The following is a 10,364-nucleotide window of genomic DNA, read 5'->3' on the forward strand; positions in this document are numbered from 1 at the left end:
GAGGAATATATATTATATACATTGGAATGATGACAACATCAGATGGAGTCCTGACCTGAAGATCAGCTCCTATTACTGACTGATTCACAGTCATTTACATTTACCACTGTCTCTGTCAGAGCTACTGATGCTCTCATTAACTTCTACAGTAAGACCAGTGAGACGTAGCTGAATGTTTTTCAAAATAAAATCACAAGATGGGGTTTTATAACTTTACATCCTACAATTCCTACGTCCTAAAAGGGACGTGTAGACATATGATTGGTTGTGGCTCATGGTGCCTTAGCCTCAGCATGTTAGTATTGATATCCATTGACACGTCATGTATCTGAATTGTATTATGTTAAAGTCCAATGTTTTGTGGACTGCTCCATCCACCCCAACATCCTCCCTACTCAGGTTTTCTGACCCTACGGCTACTAGAGGACGCTTATGGTCATTCTATCTTACAGGAACACAATGGTAAGGGATTTTTTTTAAACACAACCTAGACACACCTCTGTGTTTATTGTGAAACAGTGAGAAGTTGACATGATGAACATGAAAGCTTCAGAGTTTCATTATTTCACTGACGTAACTTCAACATGAGAATTAACCAGTTAATGAGGTCACACTGTGGCTGTGGGCGTCCTCTGTCTGTAAAAGTTTAAAAAGTCAAAGAAGAGTTTGAGCTCAGGTAGGAGGGACTCATGCTGGCTACAGGAGACATGTCAGACGTTGTTTTATAATTTATAACTTTACTCCTCTTGACTTTAAGGCCGATCTCTTACATTTGTGGTTTGTTGAAACTGTTTCCTTAACAATGGGTCTGTGTAGTTTTATAACTCTGACTTCTTTTTATCAGATGTTGATGTTTCAGCTGCACATTATGAAAAGTGAGCAGTGTTTAGCAGTTTACATCTTCCAGTAAGTTCTACAACAGAACCTTTGCTTTGTGTGAGATGTTGTAAAACTAAAACGAGACTCATGATCAACTCTACACCAGATTCATATTTCACTCTCTCTGCCTACTATGACACTGGGGCATTTAAATACTTGTATTTCTTCACTGTTATGTCTCTGTACATGTTTATAGTTGCAGCTAATGTTCTTCTGATCGTGGTGATCTGTGTGAACAGGAGCTTACATGAACCTATGTACATGTTCCTGTGCAGCCTGTTTGTCAATGGACTGTATGGTAGTACCACCTTGTTCCCGTTCCTCCTGGTTCAGATCCTCTCTGACCTTCACTTGGTTTCTGCTCCGTTCTGTTTCCTGCAGATGTTCTGTGTCTATACTTATGGAGGTGTAGAGTATTTAAACTTAGCCATCATGTCCTATGATCGCTACCTCGCTATCTGTTCTCCACTAGAATATAATAAACATATGTCTTATAATAAAGTTGCAGCCCTTATGGCAGTTATATGGTTGCCTCCGATCTTTGTAAATGTCATTACACTGCCTCTGATTGTTCCTTTAAAACGCTGTGGAAACATTATTAACAAGGTCTACTGTGACAACCACTCTGTGGTGAAACTGGCCTGTTACGACACCACAGTCAATAACATCTTCGGCCTGTCTGTTAGTACTCTCTCTGTGTTCGGTCCTTTAATTTTAATCATTCACACGTACATGAAGATTCTCAGAGTCTGTTTCTCTGGATCTAAACAGACCCGACAGAAAGCTCTCAGCACCTGCACCCCTCACCTGGCCTCCCTGCTCAACTTCTCCTTTGGCGCCTGCTTTGAGATATTACAGAGCAGATTCAACATGAGCAGTGTACCAAACATGTTGAGGATTTTTTTATCGTTATACTTCCTCACATGTCCACCGCTCTTCAACCCTCTAATGTACGGCCTCAATCTGTCTAAGATCCGTCTTGCATGTAAAAATCTCTTGTCACATGTATCGTATTAGTATTAGCACATTAACTTTAACATAACTGGACCTTTGCTTTCTTCTAATTGTACACTGTGTTACGACTTGAATCATAAAATATATTTACTTCAATAGTTTCTACATGTTTGGCTTTTTTTCTACAATGTGAATAAATAATTGTACAAAGGAGATAGAAGTGTTGTGTTTAATGTGACTTGAATGTATTTATGTATATTTCAAAGTTATATCAAACAACTCTTCATCTTCAAGACATGACCTAAAACTTGAGTAAAGGGTCTGTAGTGTGGAGGCCACTGAGGAGTCACAACTTAAATGTGAGAATTTATAACAAAATGTTTTTAAGTGGTGGCACAGTGGTGTGGTAGTTAGCACTGATTCCTCACAACCAGAAGGTTCTGGGTTCTAATCCAGTCTGACTGGTTCCTTTCTGTGTGTAGTTTGCATGTTCTCCCTGTGTCTGCGTGAGTTCTCTCCAGGTTCTCCAGTTTCCTCCCACTGTCATCAAAAAGCATGGGAGCTCGGTGCCGGGTCAGGTTGGCCCACAGTGGCGGTGCACTCGGTCACAGGGCTAACTCTCTATCTGACCATGTATAATGACAAATAAAGCACTTTGTTTTTCTTTACCTTAATATCAATATATCTGGACACAAACTAAATCCATCTGAGGCTATAACTGTGCAAAGCAAGTAGACATTATTTAAACATGTCTCTTTCCTCTGTGTGAACTTGTTGTCTTTGGTCATACCGTAACTTGCCTAAGTAGTGGTATAGATGCATTATGTTGATTATGGACCTGGAGATGCTCCCAGTAACCCCCACCCTGGGCCTCCTGAGCAGACACTCCTGCTGTGAGGAAGAACATTTTACTGAAGTGGAGTAATGACAAAATTACCTGCTGTGAAGGCTGGAAGAGAATGATGATGGACATGGCTACATGTGAGAACCGTAACCCCTTTTACTCAACGAACCTGGCTGAACATCAAATATTAAACACAATACAGCCATCTTGCTGTGAAAGTTAGCTTAGCATTGATATGTAGCATGCCTTGGTGACTGGTTCCCCTGGGGAGTTACATGTGTGAACAACATGGAGGAAATCTTATTCTCCTTCTGGATTGTATAATGTGCACAATGGTAGAATATGATGATGTCCAGGATAAATAAAATGTCCAAAGGTTGAATTGTGTGTACGTTGCCTCCTGTAGTGGAATCAGTAGGATTTTGTAGCCAGATTCCATTTCAAGAGGTAAAAACCCAATGTGGAACACTTTGGGTTCTTTGGTTCTCCACATGTCCAAATGGAGAGTGGGCCTGGATTAATGGGAGTGTTTGATCACCCAGATTTTCACAGTGATGCCTCCATGAAGTTAATGAAGCAGCTTGGTCGGGCTCACCTAACCCCTGTGGAGAGGCTACAGAGGCGCCAGGCAGGGGAGTGCCTCTATTCTGGCAGAAGAAGACATTTTATTACCATCTGTCTGGTACGACCAAAAGACCAAGCTCACCAGTAACAGTGGGGGTCCTGGTGGGCCAAACCAAATCCCTCCAAGAGGAGCTACATCGTTTTCAGTCGCCTGCTTCTCTTTGTTGTAACTTCTTTTCTCTACCCATGTTGCCGTTGGTGGACTCAGGGGCCAAGGGGAATTTCCTCGATCAACAGGTGGCGGAACAAGCAGGTTTAACTCTCGAGCCTTTGAAGGAGCCTCAGACTGTTCTACCAGTGGAGATTCCTGGCCAGGGTAACGCACTGCACCCAGCCCCCATGCTTGTTATCTCTGGAAACCATAGAGAATCCATACGCTTCGTCATTATTTCCTCACCCAGGACACCACTCATTCTAAGGCTCCCTGGTTAAAGGTACACAACCCCAACATGGATTGGTCTGGTGGTAGCGCTTGAGTTGGAGCACCTTTTGTTTTGAGAATTGTTTAAAGTCCACCAACAGGAGCAGATCCTTTTCCTGAGCCCTCAGACCTCTGTGGCGTTCCTGAAGCTTACCATGACCTACAGCAGGTGTTTAGTAAGTCCAAAGCACTCTTCCTGCCCCCCATAGGTCCTATGATTGCTTATTTGACCTGCTCCCTGGTGCCCCCCTCCCTTCAAGCCACCTTTACAATCTCTCCACACCAGAGCATGAGGCTATGGAGCGATACAGCCGAGATTCCCTGGCTGCAGGGATCATCCGGCCTTCCTTGTCCCCCCTAGGAGCCGGATTCTTTTTTGTGCCCAAGAAAGATTCAACTTTTCACCAGGTGCATGTGCGGGCTGTTCTTCAGATAACAGACTCTATGCAAAGGCAGAGAAGTGTGGATTTCATGCCAAGAAGGTCAGTTTCCTGGGTTTCGTTATTGTGGAGGGACAGGATAAGACTGCCCCTGAGAAAGTGGAAGCAGTGTCTAAATGGCCAATTCCTGGCAACCGAAGAGAGTTGCAAAGATTTATTGGTTTAGCCAACTTCTATTGAAGGTTTATTAAGAACTTTAGCACCGTGATTGCACCTCTCACCTGCCTTACCTCTTCTGAAGTGCCGTTCCAGTGGTCCTCGGAGGCTGATGCTGCTTTTCCCCGTTTCAAGAGGCTCTTCACCACAGCCCCGGTTCTTGTTCACCCTGATTCTTCCCTCCCATTCATTGTTGAGGTGGATGCTTCAGATGCAGGAGTGGAAGCCGCTCTGTCTAAGCGCCGTGGTCCTGAGAACAAGCTCCACCTCTGCACCTTTTTCTCCAAACAACTGTCACCAGCTGAACGGTACTATGATGTAGGCAACAGGGAACTGCTGACGGTGAAGATGGCTTTGGAAGAGTGGAGACATTGGTTGGAGGCCACTGAACAACCATTCGTGGTTTGGACCAACCACAAGAACCTGGCTTATGTCCAGTCTGCCAAGAGGTTAAATCCCCAGCAAGTGAGGTGGGCACTCTTCGTCAGCAGGTTTAACTTTACCCTTACCTATCGCCCAGGTTCCCCTCAACATTAAACCAGGAGGAGGTCCCAGACAAACCAGAAAACATTCTCCCTCCCTCCTACATAGTTGCCCCAATCACCTGGGAGATTCCTGTATCTAGGAAGCACTTCGCACTCAACCTGACCCAGGAACTGGTCCCTCTGGCCTTCAGTTTGTCCCCGACTCAGCCCGAGCCCGAGTGCTGCAATGGATTCGGTGTAGCAAATTCTCCTGCCATCCTGGTTTCAACACTATCTCTTCTGAAACGCAGCTTCTGGTGGTCCACTACGGACCAGGACACACGCTCCTACATTGTGGCCTGTTCAGTCTGTGCTAGAAGGAAGACCGTGAGTTCACCACGCCCTGGTCTCCTTCAGCCTCTGCCCATCCTAAGTCAGCCGTGGTCCCACAGAACCCTGGACTTTGTGACCGGATTGTTTTTCTAAGGCTGCGCATTTTATTGCCATCCCCAAACTGCCATCAGCCAAGGAAACGGCTGATCTATTGACTAATCATGTAATTTGTTTACATGACATTCCAGTGTACATTACGTCTGAAAGCGGACCTCAGTTTGTGTCACAGGTTTGGTGAGCCTTTTGTCAGGGCATTGGGGCCACAGCCAGCCTTTATTCTGGATTCCACCCCCAGTCTGACTGCCCTACAGAGAGAGCAAACCAGGACCTGGAGACATCCCTGCATTGCATGGTGTCGGCAAACCCAGTTTCCTGGAGCAACTTTCCTATGCCTACAACTCCCTGGTCTCATCTGCTACAGGTATGTCTCCATTTGAAGCTTCCCCGGGTTACCAGCTCCCTCTGTTTCCCTGTCAGGAGAAAGAGCTGGTTGTACCATCCATCCAGCAGCATCTTCTGCGCTGTCAGAGGATATGTCAGTATTTATACTGTCAGGATTTCCTGTGTGTTCCTTGTTGGGTGTGTCTGTCTCTCCATGTGTGTTTCCTGACTGGAGGCTGGTCTGGAGCTGGGCAGCTCTGGAGCCACTTACCTGCACACCTGCAATCAATGGAGCCTCATCGGCCATCGACTCCCCTCGTCCATAAGTCTAGTCTCTAGTTCTGAGTACTTCTTGTGCAGTTACTGACTGTGGTTTTCCCCTGACCCTTTCCTTTTTTCTTCAGCTCCTGGATCCATCTACACACCTGCTCCGCCATGTTCTCCCTGGAAGCCTCACTCCACCGTACCAGTCCGCCAGCCTCCCTCCCAACATATCTAACCCTGCTTTCCCTGGATTCCCCACCAACCTGGTTCTGCCCAATCTTCATCGTCCTGCATAACTGCTCCCACCTGCTACCTCTGTCTTGGCAATAAACTGGTTAAATCACCACAACCTCCTGGTTCTTGGTCTGTGACTGAATCTGTGCGTCCTATCCCTACTGACAGTCGTCACAGAGTGGGCCTGGTTCTGTTTTTACTAGAAACGTTGTAGAATATGCGTGCTTTGTGGTATATCTATAAACTGTTGGTCCAGTTCTTGTTTCCATTTCCATATACCTTATTTATTACTAATGAATGGAAGATTTGGGGTTTATGTTAAAGTCCAATGTTTTGTGGACTGCTCCATCCACCCCAACATCCTCCCTTCTCAGGTTTTCTGACCCTACGGCTACTAGAGGACGCTTATGGTCATTCTATCTTACAGGAACACAATGGTAAGGGATTTTTTTAAACACAACCTAGACACACCTCTGTGTTTATTGTGAAACAGTGAGAAGTTGACATGATGAACATTAAAAGCTTCAGAGTTTGATTATTTCGCTGACGTAACTTCAACATGAGAATTAACCAGTTAATGAGGTCACACTGTGGCTGTGGGCGTCCTCTGTCTGTAAAAGTTTAAAAAGTCAAAGAAGAGTTTGAGCTCAGGTAGGAGGGACTCATGCCGGCTACAGGAGACATGTCAGACGTTGTTTTATAATTTATAACTTTACTCCTCTTGACTTTGAGGCCGATCTCTTACATTTGTGGTTTGTTGAAACTGTTTCCTTAACAATGGGTCTGTGTAGTTTTATAACTCTGACTTCTTTTTATCAGATGTTGATGTTTCAGCTGCACATTATGAAAAGTGAGCAGTGTTTAGCAGTTTACATCCTCCAGTAAGTTATACAACAGAACCTTTGCTTTGTGTGAGATGTTGTAAAACTAAAACGAGACTCATGATCAACTCTACACCAGATTCATATTTCACTCTTTCTGCCTACTATGACACTGGGGCATTTAAATACTTGTATTTCCTCACTGTTATGTCTCTGTACATGTTTATAGTTGCAGCTAATGTTCTTCTGATCGTGGTGATCTGTGTGAACAGGAGCTTACATGAACCTATGTACATGTTCCTGTGCAGCCTGTTTGTCAATGGACTGTATGGTAGTACCACCTTGTTCCCGTTCCTCCTGGTTCAGATCCTCTCTGACCTTCACTTGGTTTCTGCTCCGTTCTGTTTCCTCCAGATTTTCTGTGTTTATTCTTATGGAAGTATAGAATTTTTAAACTTAGCCATCATGTCTTATGATCGCTACCTCGCTATCTGTTCTCCGCTAGAATATAATAAACATATGTCTCATAATAAAGTTGCAGCCCTTATGGCAGTTATATGGTTGCCTCTGATCTTTGTAAATGCCATTACAGTGGCTCTGATTGTTCCTTTAAAACGCTGTGGAAACATTATTAACAAGGTCTACTGTGACAACCACTCTGTGGTGAAACTGGCCTGTTACGACACCACAGTCAATAACATCTACGGCCTGTCTGTTAGTGCTCTCTCTGTGTTCGGTCCTTTAATTTTAATCATTCACACGTACATGAAGATTCTCAGAGTCTGTTTCTCTGGATCTAAACAGACCCGACAGAAAGCTCTCAGCACCTGCACCCCTCACCTGGCCTCCCTGCTCAACTTCTCCTTTGGCGCCTGCTTTGAGATATTACAGAGCAGATTCAACATGAGCAGTGTACCAAACATGTTGAGGATTTTTTTATCGTTATACTTCCTCACATGTCCACCGCTCTTCAACCCTCTAATGTACGGCCTCAATCTGTCTAAGATCCGTCTTGCATGTAAAAATCTCTTGTCACATGTATCGTATTAGTATTAGCACATTAACTTTAACATAACTGGACCTTTGCTTTCTTGTAATTGTACACTGTGTTACGACTTGAATCATAAAATATATTTACTTCAATAGTTTCAACATGTTTGGCTTTTTTTCTACAATGTGAATAAATAATTGTACAAAGGAGATAGAAGTGTTGTGTTTAATGTGACTTGGATTTATTTATGTATATTTCAAAGTTATATCAAACAACTCTTCATCTTCAAGACATGACCTAAAACTTGAGTAAAGGGTCTGTAGTGTGGAGGCCACTGAGGAGTCACAACTTAAATGTGAGAATTTATAACAAAATGTTTTTAAGTGGTGGCACAGTGGTGTGGTAGTTAGCACTGATTCCTCACAACCAGAAGGTTCTGGGTTCTAATCTAGTCTGACTGGTTCCTTTCTGTGTGTAGTTTGCATGTTCTCCCTGTGTCTGCGTGGGTTCTCTCCAGGTTCTCCAGTTTCCTCCCACTGTCATCAAAAAGCATGGGTGCTCAGTGCCGGCTCAGGTTGGCCCACAGTGGCGATGCACTCGGTCACAGGACTAACTCTCCATCTGACCATGTATAATGACAAATAAAGCACTTTGTTTTACTTTACCTTAATATTAAATTCTGCTCATCTTTCTTGGCAGTCTTCTATGTATTTATGTAACTTGCACCTCTTCTGATATCTGGACACAAACTAAATCCATCTGAGGCTATAATTGTGCAAAGCAAGTAGACGTTATTTAAACATGTCTCTTTCCTCTGTGTGAACTTGTTGTCTTTGGTCATACCGTAACTTGCCTAAGTAGTGGTATAGATGCATTATGTTGATTATGGACCTGGAGATGCTCCCAGTAACCCCCACCCTGGGCCTCCTGAGCAGACACTCCTGCTGTGAGGAAGAACATTTTACTGAAGTGGAGTAATGACAAAATTACCTGCTGTGAAGGCTGGAAGAGAATGATGGTGGACATGGCTATATGTGAGAACCGTAACCCCTTTTACTCAACGAACCTGGCTGAACATCAAATATTAAACACAATACAGCCATCTTGCTGTGAAAGTTAGCTTAGCATTAATGGATTGAATGAACAGTTGAAGGTTGAGCTGGGTGAGAATAGGATTGATACCCGGCTTTGCTCTCGTCGTTGGGAGAAGACTGCTACCCCTGCTTGCAGGTCTAGGGCTCTTCTGCCGACCACCAGCCCGGTACCTGCTGCAGCCCTTGCCTTACCGTCCAGTACCCCTGTGGAGCCTATGCAGCTTGGTCGGGCTCACCTAACCCCTGTGGAGAGGCTACGGAGGCGCCAGGCAGGGGAGTGCCTCTATTCTGGCAGAAGAAGACATTTTATTACCATCTGTCTGGTACGACCAAAAGACCAAGCTCACCAGTAACAGTGGGGGTCCTGGTGGGCCAAACCAAATCCCTCCAAGAGGAGCTACATCGTTTTCAGTCGCCTGCTTCTCTTTGTTGTAACTTCTTTTCTCTACCCATGTTGCCGTTGGTGGACTCAGGGGCCAAGGGGAATTTCCTCGATCAACAGGTGGCGGAACAAGCAGGTTTAACTCTCGAGCCTTTGAAGGAGCCTCAGACTGTTCTGGCAGTGGAGATTCCTGGCCAGGGTAACGCACTGCACCCAGCCCCTATGCTTGTTATCTCTGGAAACCATAGAGAATCCATACGCTTCGTCATTATTCATTCATTCATTCATTCATTCATTCATTCATCTTCTGTAACTGCTTATTCCTGTTAAGGGTGGCGTAGCCTATCCCAGTTGTCATCGGGCGAGGGGCGGGGTACGCCCTGGACAGGTCTCCAGTCTATCACAGGGCTAACACAGAGAGACAGACAACCATTCACACTCATACCTACGGCCAATTTAGAATCACCAATGAACCTAACCAGCATGTCTTTGGACGGTGGGAGGAAGCTGGAGAACCTGGAGAGAACCCACGCAGACACTGGGAGAACATGCAAACTACACACAGAATGGAACCAGTCGGCCTGGATTAGAACCCAGAACCTTCTGGCTGTGAGGCATCAGTGCTAACCACCTCCTGTGCCGCCTCCTCATTATTTCTTCACCCAGGACACCACTCATTCTTGGGCTCCCTGGTTAAAACTGCACAACCCCAACATGGAATGGTCTGGTGGTAAGGTCTTGAGTTGGAGCACCTTTTGTTACCTATCTCCCAGGTTCCCGCAACGTTAAACCAGACGCCCTGTCCCGCCAGTTCAGCCAGTAGGAGGTCCCAGACAAACCAGAAAACATTCTCCATCCCTCCTGCTAGTTGCCCCAATCACCTGGGAGATCGGGTCCTGTATCTAGGAAGCACTTCGCGATCAACCTGACCCAGGTGGTGGCCCACTACGGACCATGACACACGCTCCTACGTTGTGGCCTGTTCAGTCTGTGCTAGAGGGAAGACCGTGAGTTCACCACCC

General features: G+C 45.2%; 2 protein-coding genes across 2 annotated transcripts; both read left to right on the forward strand.

Moving 5' to 3' along the window:
- Positions 1-813: 813 nt before the first annotated feature.
- On the forward strand, positions 814-1,905 carry LOC311498531 (olfactory receptor 52D1-like). The gene has a single exon (XM_084559164.1). It carries the CDS (start codon positions 967-969, stop codon positions 1,894-1,896), a length of 930 nt encoding a protein of 309 aa, XP_084415290.1. The 5' UTR covers positions 814-966; the 3' UTR covers positions 1,897-1,905.
- A 4,341-nt stretch (positions 1,906-6,246) lies between these two features.
- On the forward strand, positions 6,247-7,982 carry LOC311498872 (olfactory receptor 52D1-like). The gene has a single exon (XM_084559642.1). It carries the CDS (start codon positions 6,996-6,998, stop codon positions 7,923-7,925), a length of 930 nt encoding a protein of 309 aa, XP_084415768.1. The 5' UTR covers positions 6,247-6,995; the 3' UTR covers positions 7,926-7,982.
- Positions 7,983-10,364: the final 2,382 nt, after the last annotated feature.

Source organism: Chelon labrosus, assembly GCF_963514085.1.
Source record: "Chelon labrosus genome assembly, chromosome: 13".
In the NCBI taxonomy this organism is placed as follows: Eukaryota; Metazoa; Chordata; class Actinopteri; order Mugiliformes; family Mugilidae; genus Chelon; species Chelon labrosus.

Bases quoted from the DNA above. Each gene is read 5' to 3' on its own strand.
- LOC311498531 (XM_084559164.1), top strand. From the start codon at position 967: ATGATCAACTCTACACCAGATTCATATTTCACTCTCTCTGCCTACTAT.
- LOC311498872 (XM_084559642.1), top strand. From the start codon at position 6,996: ATGATCAACTCTACACCAGATTCATATTTCACTCTTTCTGCCTACTAT.